The following is a 26,836-nucleotide window of genomic DNA, read 5'->3' on the forward strand; positions in this document are numbered from 1 at the left end:
TAGAAAAGTCCTCGAAAATAGAAAGATTAAGATGAATTATGCAATTAATTTCATAAACTATATTTATTTTATAAGTAACCTATGAAATTATAAATAATACCTTTTTGTCGTTAGTAAAAGAAGTTTCAAATTAATATTTATCAAAATTTTCATAGAAACAAGAGTTTAACAACCGAACAAGTAAATGAGTTATCAATTTATTACAACCACATCTATTGCATACAATACGGTCGTTATCATTAACATTATATATTGGTGCAATGAATTTGTCCTTCTGTCTGTCATTTTGTATTAATAAAATATATATTTAACATACAAATCAATAAGTTAACAGACTTCGCAATTAAATAAATACATATAAGCATTCGAATACACTAACTTGGTACTTTAAATGATTTAAAAGTAAATCAGTCTATCAAAAAATACATATAAGCATTCGAATATACTAACTTGGTACTTTAAATTAATTAAATGTAAATCAGTCTATCAAAAAATACATATAAGCATTCGAATACACTAACTTGGTACTTTAAATGATTTAAAAGTAAATCAGTCTATCAAAAAATACATATAAGCATTCGAATATACTAACTTGGTACTTTAAATTAATTAAATGTAAATCAGTCTATCAAAAAATACATATAAGCATTCGAATACACTAACTTGGTACTTTAAATGATTTAAAAGTAAATCAGTCTATCAAAAAATACATATAAGCATTCGAATATACTAACTTGGTACTTTAAATGATTAAAAGTAAATCAGTCTATTTGCAAAGGATTTAAACGTATCGAGTTATTCACATTTTTTTAAACTACAGAACAGAATTATTGATTCTGTTCTCTTTAAGTCCAAATAAAAAAAAAACATGTATCAAATTAGGATGTCTCAAAAATAGCTGTTTAACTAGGTACTAGGTACTATATAGAAATAATACGGCTGCAAACTTTTATAACGTTTATAAATTCCATTAAAAGTATTAAATTTCTAAATGTTAGTATGTTAATCCAAAATACGAAAACTAAATTACGTTCAAAAACCCTCCACATATAAAAGGCACGTTCTTATAAATTGTAATATCATGTTTTAAATCCCTGCCCATTAATCAATTCACAACAATCACTTAAAAACATACACTTTAATAACATACCGCATTGCAACCGAACAATGAAATGGTATACGCAACATTATCGAAAGCAAAACCGCGGGTTTTAATTAATTATCTCATTATCAGCATCGAGTGAATCATTAATGATTCAGTTCCTCTCAAACGACTTTATGCATTGAACGTGAAATTAGTCTGCAGTCAACATGTGAGTAGAATTTATTATTTACTTGTAACAATCAAGTGAAATAAAGACAATTTGTTTTTAAGTAGGATAAAGTCAATCAAATATGAAAAATGTATTTTGATATATGCATTTATAGTAAAAACAAACAATTTTGATACATTTTCTCTTAGCATTTTCTTTAATTGAACAATAATTTTGCATGCATGCAATAGATATTTTAAGAGTAAAGGATCATTCAAATACTTTTAATGTAGAAACTAAACTATAACTATTTATACATAGACAAATAAAAGGAAAGTTTTTGAAAAATAGTTCCTACAGGATAAATAGAAATATGAAAGAGGATATTAGCTTTCTATCACTACACGTCATCGCGTGACGGTTCCCCATACATTTATATCCACTGTGTCACTCCCTTCGAGTTGTCACGGCAAAAACGTTGCATAGCTACCTATGTCCTATAAATACCCTTCTCTAAGAACCTAATGAACTTAGTATGTATCCGCATAATAGTAGTACAAATTTGAAAATGTACTTACTATACTATTAAGTATTAACTACATACTATATTAGAGTAGGAAATTAAAAAAAAATATTATAGATGGTACCTTAGAGAAAGGTTTGTTTGGTTATGGAAACACAATTAGGAAAAATACGATAGGTAAGTTAGAATGCTCCTTAGTACGAAGAAAATTTGATTATATAGAGCAGGCTCCAAGGAGAGGTTCGTTTGCAAAAATCGCGGACCTAAATCTGACTTCTGATATATATTGTATAGATCCCAGACATCCTATAGACAGATGTTGCCAACCAGTTTTGTGGTCCCCCTGCCCGCACCCCGGTAATTAAATATGGCATACAAAGAAAAAAATAAAAATTTCCAAAACATGCCGTGTGGGGTATCAAATGAAAGAGCTTATTGAGTAGATCACGAATATATAGCATACTATAACATTTCTTACACTTTCTCTAAGATTTTTTAGAAAATTTACGAAAATGGTCCATTTTTGAGTTAACTTTAAACCACTATAGATTGAAAACTCATGAATATATTTTTTAAATTATTATTTTAAATAATTAACAATAGTCCATTGTTTATGATTCAATAGTTCGTAATATAATATAAGTGAGCTATGTGGTGGATTTGATGAAAATAACTATATACTATATGAACTTGAAAATATACTCGCCATCTTTGAATGCTCCCCCCACTCCCCCATGCAACTATTTCACTGTACGAAATATTGAATCGTAAACAATGGACTATTGTTAATTATTTAAAATAATAATTTAAAAAATATATTCATGAGTTTTCAATCTATAGTGGTTTAAAGTTAACTCAAAAATGGACCATTTTCGTAAATTTTCTAAAAAATCTTAGAGAAAGTGTAAGAAATGTATATAGTATGCTATATATTCGTGATCTACTCAATAAGCTCTTTCATTTGATACCCCACACGGCATGTTTTGGAAATTTTTATTTTTTTCTTTGTATGCCATATTTAATTACCGGGGTGCGGGCAGGGGGACCACAAAACTGGTTGGCAACATCTGTCTATAGGATGTCTGGGATCTATACAATATATATCAGAAGTCAGATTTAGGTCCGCGATTTTTGCAAACGAAACTCCACTGAGAGTCCGGTCTAATAAAGGTTATAAATGCGAGTACTTGAGTTTAGGTATTTTATTTAAGCACTTTTTCGGTACCTAAGATTCAAGTCTGGATTAACTAGGCATTACCAGATAGATCTCTTCCTACTATATACGTATCACGCGAGTAAACCCGCGGGCGGATACTAACTGTAAATAAATATAATAGCACATTGAACATTAATGTGTCTGCTAATAATGGGACAATTAATCATTTTTATGGCGTTCAGAAGCAGCCATCGATATTTCACTGAAAGTGGTTTTTGGCAATAATTGCTTTGCTTTTACTCCTTAGTTATGGATTAAGGGAGATTATTTGATCTTACCCGATTGTACCGGGAGGAGGGTTAGGTTGTTCGGGTAATATGGATTGCCAAAGAACTAACGGCTTGATGGATTTGAGGTGGCATTAACTTCGTTTTAATTTCAAATGTAAATTGTTTTTTGTCGCTAAATTATGTAGTTATGTACACTTTTATTTCAATTTATTATTAATTACTTTAGGATATGAATTCGATGAATTTATTTACGTTTACAAATTTCATGAAACAACTTTATATTTATTTTAAATACTTAAAAAGTGCTTCAAACGAGCCGAATTAGATGATTTAATTAGAATCGTAAATTTTCTCTTGGGTGGGCTACTTCTAAACGATCTTTGATGGAAACAAATTTGAAAACAATGGCCCTTGTAAACTTTTTCTATCAATGTTTATCTTAAAAGTTAAAACATTAAAGTAATTATTCGTTTCAATCTATTAATCAAGAAATTAATGACCGATTTCGAACTCGGGTTGGATAAATTAATAAAAGGTAGAATGGTTTAATTGAATAAAGAATTTTATCTCAATTTGTGAATATGTACTTGCAATAGTGCCAATAGTTATGAAATACAATAATAATTAAAATTTTTGGTCATTTGCATGCATATTGCATAGCCATCTGTTATCGAAGTGAAATTTCTTTATCGGGGTTGGAAAAAAATTTAGTGTAACATTTTTTCGTTACGCGTGACATTTTTCCGTTACGCGCCATCTTTTTCTTATCCCTACCACGCGTGATTCGACGTATTTCTGTAAAGTTGCATATAGTAAATTATTTTTTTGAAAAATAAGGTCATAAAGAAGTTTCACTTCTTGCGTGTGCACACTAGTACACGCACACATTTTATCTAATCAAAGCTGGCGTAAAAAAGAAACAAGAAATATCAAAATTTTATCAATATCAATAACGTATTGAATCAAAAACTGAAATTAATAAATACCAACTAATTAAGCAAGTATTTTAAAAAAATCCTAAGATTCACGGCTTAGCAGTTACAAATTAATCAGTCAGCTTTAAATTAAATTAAAGACTAATAAAGCATAGATTACGAGTTTTAATTAAAGCTTGACGAATAGCTGTAGCATGAGTCATGTCACCTGACGCGGGTCAGTGACCGAACGCGCGGGAAATGCTGTGAATGTCATAATTGCACACAAGTATGCATGGTCGAAATGGGATAGGTTATAATATCTGTGATATAGACACTAAATATATGTGTATAAAGATAGTAAAAAGTTAGAAAATGTGTTTTATTTAAGCTTTAATTTTTTTTTTAATTATAGCGCATACTGCATACATACAGTCTCTGTATAAAAGAATTTAAAGAACTTTAATAAAATAAGTGAGAGTGATGAGTTCACGTGATGACCTCCACTGATAAAGTATCCTTCGACTATGGTAAAAGCTTTAACTTCTTCAGAAATAGTTTGGCAAAATGTTATTTAAATAAAAAACATATAACAAATTATCAAAAACATATGATAAATTATCCCTCTGGAAATATTACGTCAATTGACAAACATAATTTTATAACACAAACCTACATATTATGTAACGTAACATCATGTACCAACCTTCGTAACTATAAATTAAAATTACATTAAAAAAACATTATAAATGTCCATTTCTTCAAGCGAAATGATAAAACATGACATAAGACGATGTAATCCAACCAAGGTATTACATATACATACGTGTAAACCATTGTATGCAAATGGCGTCGGGTCAACAAGTCAAGTTCAATTTACTTGCAGTTTTACGTGGATTTTCTGTTTTGTAGCAAATTCTGTTGTATTTTGTTTTTGTAATATTATGAGCTTGATATTTTGTATATGGTAAGTAATTGTTATGTTTTGTCATGATTAAAAGAATACAATTAATTTGTTCGTTTTTATGTTTATTTCAGCCTTGTTAATTTGTTGACAGAATCATGCGCAGTTATTTATGTAACACAATAAGAATGAGAAATTTTAATTATAAATAGAGATATCATATTTGAAAACAAAAATGCAATACGTAATTTTAGGATACTGTGAATCAAAGTGCGAAATCAAGAAATATTCAAATACGACATTTTAAAAATTACTTCTTTATAATGCAGCATTTCCTAATATTATATTGGTTGCCACGTAAAAATTAAATTTAAAAAAAGGAGAAAGAACATTCTAGATTCGTTTTCGATGTAGAAAATGTAGTTCGTAAAGCAAAATCGATCATTGAAACAGATGTGAAGTACATCCCATAAAAGGGGACATGGGACTTCACTTAATAGCAAAACCTAATCCTTTTCATTTATTTATATTAATCCTTAATCCTGTAAAGAACTTTGCTGTTCCCCTGTACGACGCGGTTGGCGCAGTGGTAACTGTCTACTGAGCCGACGGTCCCGGGTTCGATCCCCGGTCAGGGCAAATATTTGTGTGATGAACTCAATTATTTGTTCTTGGGTCTGGGTGTTATTATCTATATATGTATTTATTAAATATTATATTTATCGTCGCCTAGTACCCACAACACAAGCCTTAATTGAGCTTACTGTGGGACTAGGTCGATTTGTGTAATAATGTCCTATAATATTTATTGATATTTATTTATTTAGTTAACTCTGCTTTGACAGATTTCTATAGTAAGTAGTTTGATGTAGGTGGATGATAATATGTGGGTAATAAAGTAATGTTTAAATTTGTTAATTCAATAAATTTTTGTTTCTTTAGAAATAGTTTAAGTCTTAGAATATGTATGTAGGTACTAGTTAACACCAATAACAGTGGAAATATATACATTAAATATTATTATTAATTACCACGTCTTGGCTAAATAATTAATAACGCTAATAACGCACTATTCACAACATGTGATGTGCGATGGATGTGACGTCAATTAATATCCTTCAAGTGCAAGAGGTTCTAGTTTTTCAATATAAAGGAAACTCGTATCTGTACTTAATATTTAGGAGAACATTTTGATTGTTTGTTTTGTTCTAGTTCAAACTACTCGCCAGATTTGTAGTTTACTAATATCAAATTTAATTCAAATAATGTTTTTCTATTTATATATAAAACTAGCGGTCCGCCCCGGCTTCGCCCGTGGTTCATGTTTACGTTTTCTCTACATAAGAACCATCCTCGTACTTCAAGGAATATAATAAAAAAAGAATTATCGAAATCGGTTCAGCCGTTCTCGAGTTATGCGCTTACCAACACATTTTGCGATTCATTTTTATATATAAGAAGAAGAAGAAGATTGTCCAAAATAAAGTAATTCATAGTACATATTATACAACTTTGCGTAAAAACAAGGGGTTGGAAAACAAATCTAAAGGTCACTATCTAATAAAAATTGTACCTATAAGAGAAATTGTTTAAAATGTTTCCACCTTTTACCATTATTACTAGAACATTCGAGGAACCGTAACTTCCTATAATTCCAACTCCACCCGACAGTTGAATATTAACACAACTACATATAAAGTGACTTATGTCAAAATCCACAACTCCGTAAGGAACGCTATCTGGATTATTATAACCGGACAAGAGAAAGCAGCGATGTATCCGCCTGTCAACCTTTGTACAGATAATATATATTATTATGTGGAAATCTCACAGATTGTTTACGATTAATTTTATTGCAATTTATATATGGAATATTGAACGGTTTCCAATAAATATTTCGTAAAAAATATGATTAAGACTAGCTGTGTCGTGCGGCTTCAATTGCGGACAAAACCGCGTGTATATGCAAGTATGTGTATAACTTATTTGTTATTCTAATACATAAGCTACATCACCGCAAAGTATCATCAAAATTCGTTCAATGGTTTTCCCGTGAACGATATCTACATACATCCTCACAAACATTCGCATATTAGTAGGATAGGAGTAAAGCTTATTAAATAAATAAATAAATAAATATTATAGGACATTATTACACAAATCGACCTAGTCCCACAGTAAGCTCAATTAAGGCTTGTGTTGTGGGTACTAGGCGACGATAAATATAATATAATATTTAATAAATACATATATATAGATAATAACACCCAGACCCAAGAACAAATAATTGAGTTCATCACACAAATATTTGCCCTGACCGGGGATCGAACCCGGGACCGTCGGCTCAGTAGACAGTTACTTTACCACTGCGCCAACCGCGTCAAGTTAGTAACAAATTCGATTCCCATCATAAAACTTGATCACATATTCACAAACTTCGACATAAATATTTATTTCTAAGTCATAAAGTCAGACATGTTAGGAAAAAACTTTTTCATGCAATGTAGCGATGAAAATTTATTTTTACTTCGGTCCATATAGAATTCGCTTTGGATTGCAAATAGCGCTCTCACAGTTAAAATATTACTGTGTCGAATTCCTTTACAATCTATCTATGTATAAAAAAACACTAAAATCTGTTAAAACTAGCGTTAAACAGCGGTTTAACTCGCATATTGAAGCTTAAAGAAACGAGGAAAATATCATGTACCTACATATTATTATAATATTATATGTATTATCATTTCTTGATTCCGAAACTTTCCCCTTTTTCTCATAGCAAATTTCTTTCAACTCCTTCAAAAATTACTGCTCAAGCCCAATAAACATCTTCATTATATGAAAACTTACAAATATCAAGATATTCCATAGATATATACTATTTGCTCTAAAGTCTACATATACTCTCTAAGGTTAAATGGTTATACACAATTCGTCACCTTGATACAATCTTCCATAGCTCCACATAAACAAACACGCTAACACTCGTCAACAATAAACAAGGGAATATTGACAATCGTTAGCAGATGCTCGTTATAAAGATTTTATCGTTGCATGGCAGCTGACAGTAATTACGGTACAATTGAAAACAAATAGGTGATTTTGCATTGGGGCTGCGTGTGAATAGTGTCAGTGGAGGATCGAATCAAATATGACAATAAATATTTATATGCCATTTTATTTGTAACGATTCACCTAGGTATACTACAGTTTTATCATCGACAACAGAACCACTTCATTTATGCTGCATCAGCTTATAATATTTAATTTTGTATTTTATATATTGTATGTATTCCATATAAAAAATTACCCACCTATTGGATAGGACCTATTCGATTCGATGGTATCATAATTAAAGCATTGTGGCATTATATCAGCTTACTAGCTTTCCACCCGCGGCATCGCCCGCGCAGTCAAAGAAAAACCCGCATAGTTCCCGTTCCCGTGGGATTTCCGGGATAAAACCTATCCTATCTCCTTTCTCGGGTATCAAAATATCTCTAGACTAATTACTTTGGACTGGGCAGAAGTCTGAAGTGTCTCTGTATATTTTTTCTTCTTAAAATTCATAAAGTGTATAATTTCATATAAAAAGTAATTAATTTAGTATATCTTCAAACTATTTAAACTAGATACTGTTATACAAGTGAAGTGTTTCGTGTAAAGGTCAACAAAGTAACGAAGTTAACAGCTGATCGATCAGCTGTATTTACGAAGTACCTTCGATAGTTGTTGTAAAGTGATTACAAAATTGTGCAGTATTTTCTTGCGTAGTTAATTTACGAAATTATCATCATTCTTCACAATATCAAAAAATAAGTGGAGATTTTTTTACGGAATATTCGTGTTGAATTGGAATTGAAATATAATATAATAACTGCCTATTTACATCATACTGCCATCTAACGGCAAAGCAACGCACCTAGCACAATGACAAATCGATGCGGCGCCTGCGGTAAATTCTGTGGAAATATAGATGGCGTGAGGTGTACAAAATGTAACGTTGTAATGCATAAACAATGTATTAATTTAAGTCCCAATTCCGTTTCGAATGGCAAATACGTATGCAAAGCGTGTAAACAAAAATTAAAAAAGCCAAACGATGATATTGCGATCTCATCGCAAGATTTGCAGGCCCCTGATTCAGATAGTATTCAGGAAACAGGAACCTCATCCCCCTTGGGGCAAGATATTAAGCTTTTACGGGTGGAAATCTCCAAATTCAGATCAGAGCTGGCTGGAATTTTCTCTGTTATTTCAGAAATTGGTAAACGACTGGATTGTATCGAAGAACGTGTGAATAAACTTGAGGAGAATCCCATTAATTTGCAATCCCCTCCAGCAATCAGTTCTGAAATTATTGACACCGTCGATCAGCTACAAAAGCGTCTCAATGATGCGGAGCAACAACAGCTTTTAAACGACGTCTGTATATCAGGAGTCCCGGAAGAAAACGGCGAGAATCTCACCCATATTGTTATATCACTCGCAAACAAACTCAGTTTCGATCTCGATGAACGTGATATTGTGAGCGCGCATCGTATGGGTAGACAGCAAAGCAGGCAGGAGTCCAACACGGACGGAGCTGTGAGCCCCGCGCGCCCCCGCACCATCGCCGTTCGACTCACGCGCCGCCGCGTACGCGACGAGTTCCTGCGCGCGGCGCGCGTGCGGCGCGGCGCCGACACTGCTGGCACGGGCATCGGTGGGGCTGCGCGGCGGTTTTATGTGAATGAACACTTGTCCAAGTACCATAGCAGGCTGTTTCACCTCGCCCGCGAGAGGGCTGCCGCTGAGAGCTGGCGATATGTGTGGTCTAAAGAGGGCCGAATATTCGTTAGGCGCGATCCGAAAGCTAGCTCCCATCGTATCCGTTGCGAAGAAGACATAAGTAAAATTTTTCGTCGTGGTTAGGTTTGCAAAAAGTCGCACTAATTTTTAAATCTACTTATTGTGTTATAAAAACTGTAAAGCAACCATTTTCTAGTGTTAACGTCTCATCTAGTGTTTGCATTTCTAATAAATATTCATTTCATAAGTATAATGTAACTTGCATGTGTTTTTTCAAATTATACGGGATTTATATTTGTAATTTAACCACAAATGTATATATATACAGCACTTTTGCTGGCCTAGACGTCCCAAATGATTTTCATAAATTATTAGATCGTTGTTGTTATAAGATTAAAATATTGTTATTTCATATTGTTATGTTTCTATATTCTAACAGCTGTAAAAGATATAACGAAATAACTGTTGCTATACTCATTCATTGTCTATTGTATAGGCGTGTGAACATAAAAATTTCATATTGTGAGATATTAATTTCGGAAATTTTACGGTCGTATTATATAAAAATAATTATTCACGTATGTTTGGCTGTATATAAATTGTTAATTAGGGATAGTATCTACTGTTTACTAGTAAATAAAGTATTATATAATTGTATTTTAATATTGTATGTATATCTTTTAAATTTAATTAGTTTTAGTAAAAGTTGTTGGTTGTACATTAGTACGAAAATGACATTGTGTGGCGACAATGCGACAATGCAAGGCGAATGTTATAAAACTTTATTGTGTAATGTTATCTTTATTAAGAAACTAGATCGTTTAAAATCTATTAATTTTAGTTTTTATGATGTTTTTCCTTTTTATTTTAATATCATAATGACGAAATATATATTTAATGGAAATACTAAAATATATATTTTATTTCAACTGAACGTCAATACTCGTTGCACACGACTCGTGGTTTCATATTATTATCTTATAAAAATCACTTTTCATATTGCTATGAATTTTTCCCACTTAAATATGTATGTATTTGTACGTGTGTCTATTTATTGTATAATTTTATACATATTTTATATTTATATGTGGTTATATGTGTATCTTATTATATACGCTTATACAAATTTTACTATTTGTCTTCAACACTAAAAATAAATTAAAGGTTGGTTTTATCAATCCTTGCTCTCTTGGAACCCGACATGATGAATTTGTCGTCGCACTGAACCGTCTTCGGGTGGACATACTGGCGGTCAATGAGACCTGGCTTCGTGAGAACGAAGACGGTCGCGCGCCACAAGTCCCCGGTTATAAGCTGCGGCACATACCGCGCTCGAGATCCATTCGCAACCGCGGGGGCGGTGTTGGGTTCTATGTGAGGGAGGGTATGGTGGTTAAAACGTTGCAACATCCAGTATCCATGCAAGTCGAACAGATGTGGATAAAGACCACAGTTCACGGTAAAATAATCGTGATAGGTACAGCGTATAGGCCGCCTTGGCTTGACGTCCAGCTTTTCTTGGATGCCATTATGGAATCCTTGGGCTCCTTCGTTTGGTCCGATAATATAGTAATCTTGGGTGATTTCAACATAAATCTTTTAAACAGGCAACATGCCTATTGTGCCAAATTAGAAAGTTTTTTGAACGTGATGAATCTTAATCAGCTTATATCCGAGCCAACTCATTTCACGGATAGAACTGAGACATTATTAGATTTGATTTGCACCAATATTCCAGCATCCCACGTGTCTGTTAATCACATCAGCGCCCTGAGCAGCCATGCCTTTGTATCCTGTATATTAGACGTACCTAAAGATAAATATATTCCGAAATGGATAACTTACAGATCGCTCAAGGACATTGACATGGAAAGTCTTGATGCTACATTGGAAGAAGTAAGATGGCAAACAGTTTTGGAAATGAAAGATGTTGACGAGATGGTGAACATTCTTACTGCATACATTCAAATTATTTTTGATCATTACGCCCCTAAGAAACAAAAGTACCTGAAACGTAAGGTATTACCTTGGGTTACATATAATATCCAAATGATGATGAAATCTCGAGACGAAGCACAGGTTGCAGCCCGAAGAAGCAAAGATACAAAATATATAGAATATTACAAAGACCTAAAAAAACTTGTTAGCACCGCCTTGCATAAAGAAAAGCAATCGTACTTTGATACTTACGTAAACAATAACATCAATAATCCTCCAAAACTATGGAAACATATCAAGCAACAAGTTGTTATTAAGCCTAAACGAGACAATGACCTACCATCACACCTTAACGATCCTAATAAACTAAATGATGATTTTCTCAAAGTTCCTGGAAACAGCCAACCTGCACTTTCAAGCCTTACTTACTTTGAATTTCACCGACATGGCGACGCTTCGTTCACGCTTAAACCTGTAACCGAAAACACTGTTCTCAAGGCATTACAAGCTTTAAAATCACAAGCGGTAGGAGTGGATGACATATCTCTTGACATGCTAAACCTTACAGCTTCCAAAACGCTCCCAGCCATAACGCACATAATAAATTCATCATTTAAAACAAATACATTTCCTGAACTTTGGAAAAGAGCACTAGTCCAGCACTAGCAAAAAAAGAAAATCCAGCGACCTCAAAAGACCTGAGACCAATCAGCATTCTCCCTTGTCTGTCAAAGGTTATCGAGAGGATAGTGCACGGCCAACTAACCCAGTACTTGGAGCAGAATGGATTACTTTCAGACCTACAGTCTGGATTTAGGAAAGGTCGAGGTACTGTCTCTGCATTGACCGATGTTGTTGATAACATTTTGACCGCGCAAGATTCGGGCATGAGCACTGCTATTGTCTTTCTTGACTATACTCGAGCCTTCGACACCATCAATATACCCTTACTTTTATCTAAGATGTCGTTTTACGGGTTAAGCAAGGAAGCGGTCAGTTGGTTCAGTAGCTATCTCAGCAATCGTACACAAACAGTAGCACTTCGTAAGGAGGACGGGTCGGTCGTGTATTCTCAGCAAAGGGTGGTAACTAGGGGAGTCCCACAGGGCTCCATTTTGGGCCCACTTCTCTTTATACTATATACCTCCGATATCACCAGCGAGATAATGCATAGTCGATACCATCTTTATGCGGATGATATTCAATTATACATCTCATTCCATCCGTCCCGAACTCCTGAGGCTATTGCTGAGCTAAACTCGGACCTGATGCGCATATCACAGTGGTCGGAGAAAAACTCACTTGTCCTTAATCCTACAAAGACCAAATTTATGGTTTTAGGGACACCGAGGATGGTCGAAAAAGTGATTGGATACGATTTAACATTAAAAATTGAAGGGCAAACTATAGATCGTGTCGTAGAAGCTCGTAATCTTGGATTTGTATTCGATGAGAACCTCAGATTCGAAAAGCACTTCCACACAACTATATCGAACTGTTTCTATAGGTTAAAGCTACTGTATCGCATCAGAAACTATATCACCACACCCTTACGTATAAGGCTCTGTGAGGCACTAGTTCTCTCGAAATTTAACTTCGGAGATACTATGTACGGTGCAATATTGCTAGCAAGGACCAAGAATGCCATACAGCGGGTTCAAAACGCGTGTGCTCGGTTCTGCTGGGACATACCGCCAAGGGAACATGTTACGCCATATCTAATCCAGGCAAAAACCCTCAATATGGAAAGACGCAGGCGCCTTCACTTTGCTGTGATGCTTTTTGAGGTGGTGACGTCACAGATACCAAAATACCTTTTTAATAAACTTAGGTGGGTAGGTGATGGCTCACACTTCACAAGAGCATCAACATACATGATGATTATGCCCAGATACCATACAACCGCCTTTAGAGGCAGCTTTGTATACAACGCAACTAAGTGTTGGAATAATCTACCGCCGCCGATACGTGAGTCAATATCTAAAAATTCTTTTAAGCATAAATATAAAAAACATTTGATTAACGAATTCGTCGGAAAACCTTAGTTGCGTTGTATATAACAGATTATTATTATTATAATATATGTACGTATTATATAGTATGCAATATAGTTGTATTCTTTTAATTCCTTATATGTATTTATAAACTGTGGTTATTTATTATTATGTAAATATATATATATATATATATATATATATATATATATATATATTTACATCATACAATCTTTTTGGCGTCATGCACGTCGTGCATCATTACGACGTCCCCCAGTTTCGCTTGCTTTTTTTAACATGTGTTAATGAATATTGCTTAGTTTTTCAATAGCCAGCTCCGTGGGGTACGTCATTTTCGGATAATTTAATTTTTCGCGATATTCTTCTTGCGTTCGTGCCGCAACATTTTTGAGCCCCGAATCATGGTCATAAATTATAGGCGTCCTGGATATATTGATCGTGATTTACCTATCGCATCGACTATCTAGCATCCTCATAGCATGAACGGCATTTGTGAGTGCGATGTTGCCAGATTTCGGTTTACTATCTCTTTCTTTTATTAACGCTTGTCTTTTCATTTATATACCAATTTCGTAAGATCTATACATATACGGATGCACATTATTTTTTTTATCATTTATTATTAATTATTATCTATCTACACGTATTAGTAACAATGGATTTTGATAACGTTTAGTAGGTACCCAAAGAGTTTATAATACGATAAAGAAAATTAAGCTCCTGTTTGTAATTTTTACATGAAAAAGCACAGGTAGTTGCTAAAATAACAAGCATATAATTATGTACATGTTTATCTAGTCTATTTTTTATAAATTTAAGACAATTAGGTAGGCAATAACTTCATTTGTGGGTCAATATAAATATAGGTATGATAAAATCGGGATTGTATCCTACCATGGCCTGAACCAATATTATAATATATGGACGTCAAATATTATATACGGACGTCCAATATCTATATACGGACGTCCAATATCTATATCCGGACGCCTAATAGCTATATACGGACGTTCAATAACCTGGCTACTTTAATTGTAAAAATACGGCACTATTTTTTTTCTTTTTATAATCGATAGGCAAACGTTTGACCACAATCAGACCTGATGGAAAGCGGCAATGTACTTGGGTGCACGTCTGCCTAGGAGGAGCCTATTCACCCTAGCTTTGAAGAGGTCCAGGTTGTATTGCTCAGGAAAAATAGTTGTAGGGAGTGAATAATTCCATTGTTTGGCTGTTTTAATTATGAAAGAAGTCTCGAAGCGACGAGTTCGAATGTTAGGGATATCCACAATGAAAGGATGAAACCCCTCGGCATGCCTCGAACTACGATTGAGGAATAATTTACTATTTGAGGCAGTACTGTTTGGCTACAAGCTACTGTATGATGGAAATACTATTACCAATCGTGTTGCATCACTTGCACCATATTGGATTATTCCCATTTGTCCCCACAGATTTCCCAGGGATCAATGGGAATTATTGGCATTTAGTAGGAAGAAATATTTTTAGAGAGAAGAAGAGAGATTTTGAGAATATCCCACTAGATTTGAATTGAACATTCGTATATAGCAATTGGACGTCCGTATATATAGCTATTGAGCGTCCGTATATAGCTATTGGCCGTCCGTATAAAGCTATTGTGCGTCCGTTCAATATAAACATATTATTATGTTGCTATTTTAACTGAAAGTTACGTTCGTGATGTTTTCGCTTTAAATCTTATGGCTTATAAAGAATTTCACCCACGATAAACATTACTGTTCCGCTACCATCGCTTAAATTTCCTCCAATTTGGTAACATTTTTCATTACTGCTCCACTCCTATTAGCGTGATATTATATAGCTTATAGACTACCTCAATAAATGATCTATCCAACACTGAAAGAATCAAATCAATCAAATCGTACTAGTAGTTCCGGAGATTAGCGCGTTCAACCAAACAAACGAACTCTTCTGCCCCGTAGGTGATAGCTTGATAATATGTAGCCTATAGCCTGACCTGACCTCTTAGTAATATTCATGCAAAATTTCAAGTAAATCCATGCAGTAGTTTTTGAGTTTATGCCGGACGTACATACAGACAAACAGACAAAAATTCTAAAAACTATATTTTTGGCTTCTATATCGATTGTAGATCACGCTTCAAGTATTCTTTAAAAAAAATTCAATAACTGCACGTAATTTTTTTTGTATTTTCACCGACTTTTTAAAAGTTTTTAAATAAACTCGGGCTCCTAATGATACGCAACGCGTACACCTCCTACGGCGAATATATTGTTATAATTGCAGTCAGTGGTAAATATTATGATTGTGATCTATCGGTGCGAACGAGCTGGCAACGTCGCAGTTGTGGACGCCAAATACGCGGAGTCGGAGTCAGGAAATCTCCGAGTTATACGACTGTAAATATACGCGCGACAGCAGCGCCTCATCTGCGCTAAGATTTTTTCTCGAACTTTTTAATATATTATTGCAGCCATTTAAGCGATATTTTGGCATCTATCGATATTTGTCCTACGGTTTGTCAGGACCAATAGGACGTGAATGCCACTGGCTATCAAAGTGGCGTCCAGTATTCGGACGCCAAAAGCAGGTGGACGCCAGTTTAAATGCATTTTTGTCTTCAGAGGACGGCTGTTTGTTTGAGGGATAAATATATATGACGGCGCGCCGATAATTACTGTACTAAATAATAACTATCTAGCATAGTTGATTTCACGTAGTTAAATTGTTTGTTTTGATTGTCAATGTCAATTGTCAAAGTATTATGTTGTTGTTCCCGCTTTAGGCATGGGAACTGGAATTTCTTTAGGGAAACTCAATATTCCTTGTATAAAGATTTTATTTTCAACACCAACGCCCCATTTTGTACAAAGGTTTCTTTATGAGTAAAAAAAATACATTCTACCCGGCCAATAAATGATAAATTAATAAAAATGACAATCCATGTCGGTGCGTGCGCGATTGCTATTATAAATTAACAGGCGTAGACATAATCCTCCCCCCGGTGAAAAGCGTAGATTTTCAAGCTTGAAGGTCTTCAGAAGTGGGCAGAGGACACAGTCGAACCAAAGGTCTTCGAACGCAGCCTCTTGTAGTTTCGACGTCCGCAACTCGACAAACGCCGTCTGTTCCATGGAATAATCGAACGATACGCCCCATGCGCCAACAAAGTGGTGGAGAATTATCCTCTTGAAGCAGTACGAGGTCTCCGACGTTTATTTTTGATTTGTCAACCTTCCATTTGGTTCGTAGTTGCATTTCTGAGATATACTCTTTCTGCCATCTCTTCCAGAAATGTTGGCGAATTTGTTCAAGTCTGCCATATCTATCCAGGGAGCTCTCTTTAGCGTTATCCAACGAAGGAGCCGGCAGTGCATTCAATGGTCTTCCGATTAAGAAGTGCCCTGGGGACAAGGAAAGGAAGTCATTGGGGGAAGATGACATGGGACACAGAGGACGGCTATTGAGAATGGCCTCCACTTGAGCAAACAATGTCGAAAGTTCCTCAAATGTGAGATGAGTATTGCCCATAACTCGCTTTATATGATATTTAGCGGACTTAACACCGGCCTCCCATATTCCACCAAAGTGAGGAGCGTAAGCGGGGATAAAAGAAAATTTTATTCCCTCCTGAGCAGCAAACTCAGACAAAGGTTCTTGATTAGCCTTTAGAAAACTATTTAATTCTTTCGCGGCAGCTACAAAATTTTTACCGTTGTCGGAAAATACTTCGATTGGCTTTCCACGGCGTGCCACAAATCTGCGAAGTGTCATAATATAAGCATCTTTTGTCAAATCAGACACAACCTCTAAGTGAATGCATTTGAAACGCAGACACACAAACAAACATAAGTAGCACTTAACTACTCTAGCACCGCGTCCTTTACGATTTAGAATGAAGAAAGGGCCCGCATAGTCCACTCCAACAGACTTGAAGGGAAAGTCAACGTTGACGCGATTTGAAGGTAAGTCAGCCATTTTTGGATTATAGGTCTGACCACGAAGACGAGTGCAGGTAGCGCAGTTTTTGACAACGCGCCTAGCTAGTTTTCTGCCATTTACAGGCCAAACCGACTCACGGATAATCGACAACAGAAGTTGCGGTCCTGCATGCATAGATCGAACGTGTTCGCGTTCAAAAAGAAGCTTCGTCACATGGTGAGTTGAATCTAGAAGAATGGGATGCTTCTTTTCAAATTTATATTCAGATGAACCGAGCCTGCCACCGACTCTTATGAGATTCGCCTGATGATCAAAAAATGGGGACAACGATAAAATATTTGATTTTGGGCTTAAAGGTTTACCATTTGACAACTTATCAAATTCAAAATTAAAAGTTTGTTTTTGGGACAGCGTGCAAATAAAATTAAAAGAATTATTTAATTCGTCAGTTGATAGAATACCGGTAAGTTTATTATTTTTATTTTGTTTTTTAGAGTTGTGTAAAAATCGTAAAATGTAACTAAAAGTTCTTTGAAGTTTTGTAAATTTAGAATATTTTTTAAAATCAAAATTTATTTCAGATTCGACGGCTGTATGGACCTTGACTTCAGGTAAGTCTTCTTCGTATTTTTTGTTAAGTTTAGGCCATTGGGACTCGTCTCGGAGCAAGAAATCAGGACCACACCACCATAAATCGTTAAGAGGCAGTTGACTGCCGTTTAATCCGCGTGAGATCAAATCAGCGGGATTGGATTTAGTGGGCACATATCGCCAAGATTGTGGGCTAGTGAGCTCCTGTATTTCGCCTATCCTGTTGGCCACATAAGTTTTTAGTTTGTTAGGATTGCTGTTAATCCAGGCCAACACTACTGAAGAATCACTCCAATGTACGACTCTTGTAGGAACGAATCTAATCGACTCCAATACTTGTTTGCAGAGTCTTGCAGAGAGACCAGCGGCACAAAGCTCTAAACGTGGAATCGTGGTGGGCTTTAGTGGCGCCACCTTGGACTTAGAGCAAAGAAGTCGCACCATGACCTCATCGTCTTTAGATATGGATCTCATATAAATGCAAGCTCCGTAAGCGCATTGAGAGGCATCGCTAAACGAATGCAATTCGATGATTTTTGGTGAATCACAAAGAACTCTGCGAGGAATATCGAGTTTTGAAAGAAATTTTAGATTATCAACAATGTTCAACCAGTCATTTTTGATATCCTGCGACACAGGTTCATCCCACTCAACACCCTTGAGCCACAATTTTTGGAGCAACATCTTTGGCTGAATAATACACGGGCTCAAAAGACCTAAAGGATCGAAGATTCGAAATGAACTTGAGAGGATATGTCTCTTTGTGATTTTGTCAGTATGAAGTGGAATTTCGATAGGAAAATTGAAGGCATCCTTCGATGGATCCCAACAAAGTCCGAGAGTGCTCGACGACTCACTGATTGTTAAATGTTCTGTATTACTTTCGTGTAAATTTTGAAATAAGTTTTTTGAATTAGTTTTGTACTTTCGTAGAGGAAAACAAGCTGAATTTAGAGCGTTTGAAACTGAATTTTGAATGTATTTAAGTTGATCTTCATCATCACAGCCGGTGATTAGATCATCGACATAAAAGTCGTGCTGAATAATATTTTTGATCATTTCGACCCCACATTCCTCTCCAACCTGCCAAAGACATCTCGTGCTCAAGTAACTGGCACTTGCGGTACCGTAAGTGACAGTACTCAGTCGCAGAGTTTTTAGAGGCTGAGACTCATCTTCTCTCCATAATATGAGCTGCAAATTTTGATCTGAACTCTCAACTTGGACCTGACGGTACATTTTGGCAATGTCACCGGTCAAAATGAATTTGTGGTGCCGAGCTCTCACTAAAATGGAGAAAAGAGAGTCTTGAATATTTGGGCCCACCATGAGGATGTCATTGACAGAGAAGCCTGAGGTTGTGGGGGCTGAGCCATCGAACACTACTCGGAGTTTGGTAGATTCACTCCTTTCTTTTATGACAGCATGATGACACAAAAAATATGATGGATTTGGAATAGGAGTAGGTGATTCAGATAGATGGCCCATATCAGCGTATTCACGAATGAATTCAATGTATTTTGATTTTAGTTCTTTATTTCGTCTAAATCTTTTCTCAAGATTTAGGAATCGTTTTTTAGCTTGAGAGTATGAATCGCCGAGGCAGTCAGGTGAGTCCTTTAGGGGTAACTTCACACAGAATCTGCCGCTTTCTAAGCGAGTGGCGGTATTTAGAAAGTGTTTTTCGCATGTTATGTCATTTTGACTTCGAACAGTTTTTTGGGGTAGCTCTTCAAGCTCCCAGAATTTTGTGAGCATTTTGTGAATTTCGTTAGAAGTAGCGTTTGTATTTATGGCATGATTGCAATGAATTTCGTTACTACGAGAATTGTTGATTGGGCCAGCTATTAACCAGCCGAATTTAGAATTTTGCAATTTAGGATTATTAGGACCTAAAGAAAGCTGTTCGCTTTCTAGAATGTCCCAGAAGATATCTGCTCCAATTAAAACTTCAATCGGAGCTGGCTTGTAGAACTCAGGGTCCGCCAAAGTTAAAGAATTAGGTATTTTGAGACCTTGAATATTAACTGGCGTCTTAGGTAAGCGGCCCGTCAATTCGTTGAGAACAAGACATGAAAGAGTAACGCTGTAGTTGCTATTTAGAGATTTTAATTGAGTGAGACAGCTTTCGTGCACTGTATTAGAAGAATTATTGCCAATGCCAATGACATTCATTGCCTGCAATGGGCAAGTTCTCAATGACATTCTTCGTTGCAGGGATTTAGTGACAAATGAAGACTGGCTGCCACAATCCAAGAGAGCACGAACCTTTTCTACTTGCTTATTAATTGGGTTAAAGACTTCTATCAATGCTGTAGATAGGAGAACATGTTTAGACATTTGTCTAGAAAAGGCTGCTACAGATTCGTTTGGTTCAACTTGTTCATCTGTGCTGAAGTTGGCAGTGACGTCATCATTAGAATTATGGAGAAGAGTGTTGTGTTTTTGCTGGCATTGTCGACATGAACCCATGCGGCAGTTACTGACAGGATGCCCTTGTCTGAGGCAATTTCGACATAATTTATATTTATTTACATACGACATCCTATCTTGAATGTTTTTAGACTTAAATGTAGGACAGTCATAAATTCTGTGATTTTCGTTACAAATTATGCAAAGATAAACGTTTAATTTATTTTGATTAGATGTAGAAAATGAATTAGTATTTCTATTTGTATTAAATTTATTATTTTTTTGAGAATTTAGTTGTGAGGGACGTGACGTGAATTGTGATTTAGAATTATTTTGGGATTCATTATTAGTACCAACCTTATTTCGACTTAAAGATTCTAGCACATCTGCACGGTTGATTAAAAATCTTTGAAATTGTTGCAAAGTTGGAGTGTCATCAATAGTATTTCGATACTCTTCCCATTTAACAAGAGTACATTTGTCCAATTTAGAAGACAAAATAAATATTATAAGTACATCCCAATAGTCAGTAGGCTGTCCCAGGCTAGACAAGGCGCGAAGATTTTTTGTAACATGATCGACTAAAAAACGTAGTGACTTGTCTGACTCACGAGTTAAAGATTGAATATTAAGTAAAGAATCTAAGTGATGATCAACAAGAAGCCTTTTGTTATTATATCTGTCGCAAAGTAGCGTCCAGGCTGCCTGGTAGTTTGCTGTTGACACTTCGAGATTAGAGACAATCCGTGCCGCATCGCCCTCAAGGTAAGAAATTAAATAATGAAATTTATGTATATCAGTAATATTTTTGTTTTTATGAACTAAATTTGAAAATGTATCGCGGAACTCAAGCCAACGGAAGTATGAACCATCAAACTTTGAGATTTCGATTCGTGGTAATTTAACATTTGAGTCTTGATGGAAAGAGTCTTCATTGCCCATCGATTTCCTACGATTTTCGTTGTCATTAAATAAATTATCATATTGTTTTATCATTATTTTAGCAGAAGCAATACCTTGGACGAAATCGTTCTCAATGTCGTCTCTTTCATCAATCTCAGAATCTATATTTTCAGAATTAAGAACCTCAATCTCAGTCTGCAACACATCAAACTTTGTTGACAATGCTTCAAATTTGCGAAGTTTCAATTTAAATTCAGCCATTAATAGTTCATCCATTGAAGTGGACTCGCTAATTCTGTCCAAATAATTTTTAAATTTTGTAATTTGGCCCTTAATAGCAGACCTTTTTGAATATAAATCTCTTAATAACTTTGGATTAGGTTCCGTAGACATTTTGTAAAATAGTTTAATTGAATATTGTTATGAAATTAAAATTTAATTGTATGTAATTATTTTGTAATTATGTAATTATTTTTCGATTAATTAATTATTTAAATGCACGTCAACAAGCTTGATAAAATTATGGAAGAAATAAAATGCTTATCTCACGCTCCTCGCCTGGTGGAACCTGCCGCTGGTAGCCGGGCTGCTGCTCACACGCAGCTGCTTCGCAGACGATCGTGCAAGCGATATTTAGTTGCCTGAGAAGACGGCTCCTGAAATTATTCGGCGAAGTCGAGTTTATAAGCAAGAATGGGCTATGATATTCGAGATTGTTGTAAACAAAAAATGAATTTAATTTGGAACAAATGAATTACGATTTACATGCCAATCCCGCAAGGGAATCTGGCGTGAAGATATGATAATAGGTATTGATAAACCAATATTACTATAATTTGAATTGTTTTACACAAATGGAAGCGAAATAGTAGGTAATTTTTGGATAATTATGAACGTGAATTTTATGTTATAAGGTTAGGTATAGGAATGTGTTATTGGAATTAAGGATTTGCACTTAACTTGGTACTATGAGCTGCACTCCGGCACGACACTTTAGCTGTATCGTTGTTCAGACGAGCAGGTTATCCTTTTCGACAGGAATCAGTCCCAAATTGAAGTCGTCAATTCCAGAAACAATGTTGCGTAGATGTGTAGATATTTTGTAATTAACTCGTATTTTGCGGTGAAATCCGTTTTCGTCCTGTCACGGTCGCCAAAATGTTCCCGCTTTAGGCATGGGAACTGGAATTTCTTTAGGGAAACTCAATATTCCTTGTATAAAGATTTTATTTTCAACACCAACGCCCCATTTTGTACAAAGGTTTCTTTATGAGTAAAAAAAATACATTCTACCCGGCCAATAAATGATAAATTAATAAAAATGACAATCCATGTCGGTGCGTGCGCGATTGCTATTATAAATTAACAGGCGTAGACAGTTGTGTTGCCAGTAATGAAAATATTGTGAAGTAAGGTTGATACAAGATATGATAAAAATAAGAGCGGGTAGTCCCGAATAGGGTAGTGGGTTGGCACGATGGTGACAGCTGGCATTCTACTGTCAGTTGTGCACAGAGGCGCACGCGTACTAACCTATTGGCTCTTAATCCGTTTCCATCTTGATTGTTACGCAAAACTGTGAAGTACTGTAAACTTTAATAAACTATCTGATTGGCGTTTGAGAAAATAGTGAGTTTATTTCGGTGTTCCCATCACTACTAAACCACCGCTATGTCTGATAACGGAGATCATACCGCCGAGCCTTCCGACGTTCCGTTATCAGAAGTGGGATTACTCCGTGCATCTCAGGAGCAGCATGCAGCCCACTCAGGTCAGATTGAACAACCTTCTTTAGAAAAAGAGTGCGACCGTTGGAAAACATTGTTTCAATTGCAGCAACGAAGTTTGACAGATTTGATACGGGCAATTCAAGAACCTCGGCTATCTGTATCAAAAATAGCTTTACCCGAATTTAATCCTGACCTTCAGGGTAGCGATGCTCGTGCTTGGTGCGAAACAGTTGACCTATGCTTGCAAAAAAAACCACTTTCCGGTGGAGACCTGATAATAACCATGAGTAAAGCACTCAAAGGAACTGCGGCATCATGGCTAGCACAGTCTAGTTATCCTGGAATAACATGGGCCCAATTAAAGGATCTATTTTTAGCTAGATTCGATTTCGTTGAAACTCCTGCAGCAAATTTATGGCGATTGTTTAATGGAAATCCAAAGGAAGGTGAATGCTTATCCTCTTATGCCTGCCGATTTATGAGCGCAATAATGGCAAGATGGAAATCTTTATCAACGGAACAAATTGCCATTGCTGTTACACTAGCACACGCTGCAAAAATCGACCCAAGATTGCAGAGATTGGCTTTTACAACGGAAATAGACAATCGTATAAAATTACAACAAGAACTTATGGCATTTACGTTTAGAAAAAGAGGACCTCCAGCTCAAGAGCAGGCGACATCAGCTGTAGAAGCAAAGAAGCCGCGTCCCGAAAACTCTCGTAGGTGTTACAATTGCAACAAGTCCGGACACGTGGCTACTGAATGTCGATGGATTGGTAATCGTGATGACACTAAAGCACAAACCGAAACTTCAAGCAACTCTGTAACTCATGCTTCAAAGGAGGGCAGTGCACCGAAGAAGACCATCACTCCAACCTGCTTCAACTGCGGTGAACAGGGCCATATCGCAACGCGGTGCCCCGGCAAGGAGGCGAAATCCAACGAGACTCGAGTGGAACGTCGTGTGGATATCTGCGCCATCAAACCAGCTACTGATCATCTTTCGGACGAAACCGGTGAGAAGTTTTCATTTTGTTTCGATTCTGGTGTCGAATGTTCTTTGATAAGGCAGAGCTTAGCAGAACGACTTTCTGGTAAAAGATTATATGGTGCAGTGACATTGCTGTGGCTAGGTAACGCTAGTATACATTGTAACACCCAAATTTTATCAACGGTCTCGATTCAAGCCTATACGGTACAGTTGTTGTTTCATATAGTGCCGGATAGTAGTATTTCGCATGACATAATGGTAAGTAGAGATCTACTCGTGCTATGCCTGAGTGTTATGTTCCCTTAGAGTTTAGCGCTGGGCAGTGGGCTAGAAGTCCCTGTCAACCAGGCCGAGTCAGAATGCGCCAGTGACGGCAATGGTGAGTTAATTAGTTATCTTTAGAGTTTATCACTATTTTGTTAGTACCAGTTAGCCTAAGTGGCAAATACAAGCCTGTGTGGCTTTTCATAATTATGCGATGCGTAGCCTGTGTGGCAGTTGCAAGCCTGTGTGGTACTTTAAGAGCCTGTGTGGCAGTGCTAGAAGCCTGTGTGGTATTTTAAGAGCCTGTGTGGCAGTGTTAGAAGCCTGTGTGGCAAATAGGAGCCTGTGTGGCAGATAAGAGCCTGTGTGGTATTGTTAGAAGCCTGTGTGGCAGTAAGGGGCCTGTGTGGCAGTAAGGGGCCTGTGTGGCAGTGAGGGGCCTGTGTGGCAGTTAGGAGCCTGTGTGGCAGTAAGGGGCCTGTGTGGCAGTTAGGAGCCTGTGTGGCAGTTAGGAGCCCGTGTGGCTGCTTGGAGCCTGTGTGGCAGTTTGTAGGCTGTGTGTGATAACTTATGACGATTTATAGTCTGTGTGACACTCAAAATATTGCGTAGTTTGTAATTAAGCTTATGTGACGTAATTGGACTTGTATTGCGCTTTTGAACTGTGTGCCTAGTTTTGAGTGTGACCCACTTTGGTCAGGATGCTCGAACGGTGCTTGATGTAAACCGTTCTCGTTTGCCTGTTTACAGATGGTGAAGATGAGCGAAATGACTCCACACACGAGGACGTGTGAATATGCAGGACGGCCGTGACGGCGCGCCGATAATTACTGTACTAAATAATAACTATCTAGCATAGTTGATTTCACGTAGTTAAATTGTTTGTTTTGATTGTCAATGTCAATTGTCAAAGTATTATGTTGTGTTGCCAGTAATGAAAATATTGTGAAGTAAGGTTGATACAAGATATGATAAAAATAAGAGCGGGTAGTCCCGAATAGGGTAGTGGGTTGGCACGATGGTGACAGCTGGCATTCTACTGTCAGTTGTGCACAGAGGCGCACGCGTACTAACCTATTGGCTCTTAATCCGTTTCCATCTTGATTGTTACGCAAAACTGTGAAGTACTGTAAACTTTAATAAACTATCTGATTGGCGTTTGAGAAAATAGTGAGTTTATTTCGGTGTTCCCATCACTACTAAACCACCGCTATGTCTGATAACGGAGATCATACCGCCGAGCCTTCCGACGTTCCGTTATATATATATATATATGTATATAAGTATATGTATTTCACAATATGGGTAAAATATCCGCAATATATTATATTCTATACATGCAAACATATATAATTATTTTATTTCTTAATTAATTGTTTTATTATCTAACAGCAGAGAGAGACACTTTAGACTTAAGCACTTTGTTGTCTGGTGGGGCCCTGAAAACCAGCGCTATGCTGACCATATCGGCATAGCATAAGCTGAGCGGCCTTACCCTTTAGGTCGCCAGTCGCCACACAATTCATATTCTTAGTTTTAATTTTTATGTTAGTCGATTATATTTAAGAGTGTATTTTTTATATTGTTTCTTTTTTTTTTGTTTGTGTTGGTGGTGGTAATTTGGTGTGCCTAATAAAAATTATTTTATTCTTATTCTTTATTCTTATTCTATACCTACCAAATTTCATGCAAATTGGTTCAGTAGTTAAGGCGTGATTGAGTAACAGACAGACAGACAGAGTTACTTTCGCATTTATAATATTAGTATGGATTATAGAATTAGAGTTTCAAGTACACAGCTCATTAAAAACCAAATACCTTTTCAGAATGCGAATGAACAATGGTATCTGCCCAGGATATTATTTAAACCTACACAATAAATCACAAATCAGATTTATTCTCAAAGTTAGATGCTAGATTTAGGGCCGATTTTTCAATGCTTGGCTTTTTCAAACTTATCCGTCCAATGAAGTATTACACGATAATATTAAAATGTCAAGTAAACTGTCAAATACGGGCAATTAGAATACGTTTTTAAAATGGTAGTTTTATACATTATTCGACGAATAAGTTTTATCCAAGCATTGAAAAATCGGCCCTTGAAGTTATAAACACACACTAAAACACATGCAATAAAAACCAAATTTCATAACCTTTTCAAACAATACGAATCGCTTTGTCTACAAGTTTGGACTATGGGAAAATCTGCGGAA

At 36.0% G+C, this 26,836-nt stretch overlaps 2 protein-coding genes across 2 annotated transcripts in view; one reads left to right on the plus strand and one right to left on the minus strand.

Annotated features, from left to right (window-relative positions):
* The window catches only part of LOC149900979 (uncharacterized), a 149,083-nt gene that overhangs the window by 86,041 nt on the left and 36,206 nt on the right, over positions 1 to 26,836 (plus strand). The window lies entirely within an intron of this gene.
* LOC149900982 (uncharacterized) lies at positions 16,568 to 17,798 on the minus strand. The gene has a single exon (XM_090111812.1). The coding sequence runs from the start codon at positions 17,763 to 17,765 to the stop codon at positions 16,809 to 16,811; it is 957 nt and encodes a 318-aa protein (XP_089967938.1). The 5' UTR covers positions 17,766 to 17,798; the 3' UTR covers positions 16,568 to 16,808.

Source organism: Colias eurytheme, chromosome 17 (assembly GCF_061535395.1).
Source record: "Colias eurytheme isolate Ceu_HAF_F1 chromosome 17, ilColEury1 Martin Lab GWU primary, whole genome shotgun sequence".
Classification (NCBI taxonomy): Eukaryota; Metazoa; Arthropoda; class Insecta; order Lepidoptera; family Pieridae; genus Colias; species Colias eurytheme.

Excerpts from the sequence above, each read along its gene's own strand:
- LOC149900982 (XM_090111812.1), bottom strand. The coding sequence starts at position 17,765 with ATGGCTGACTTACCTTCAAATCGCGTCAACGTTGACTTTCCCTTCAAG.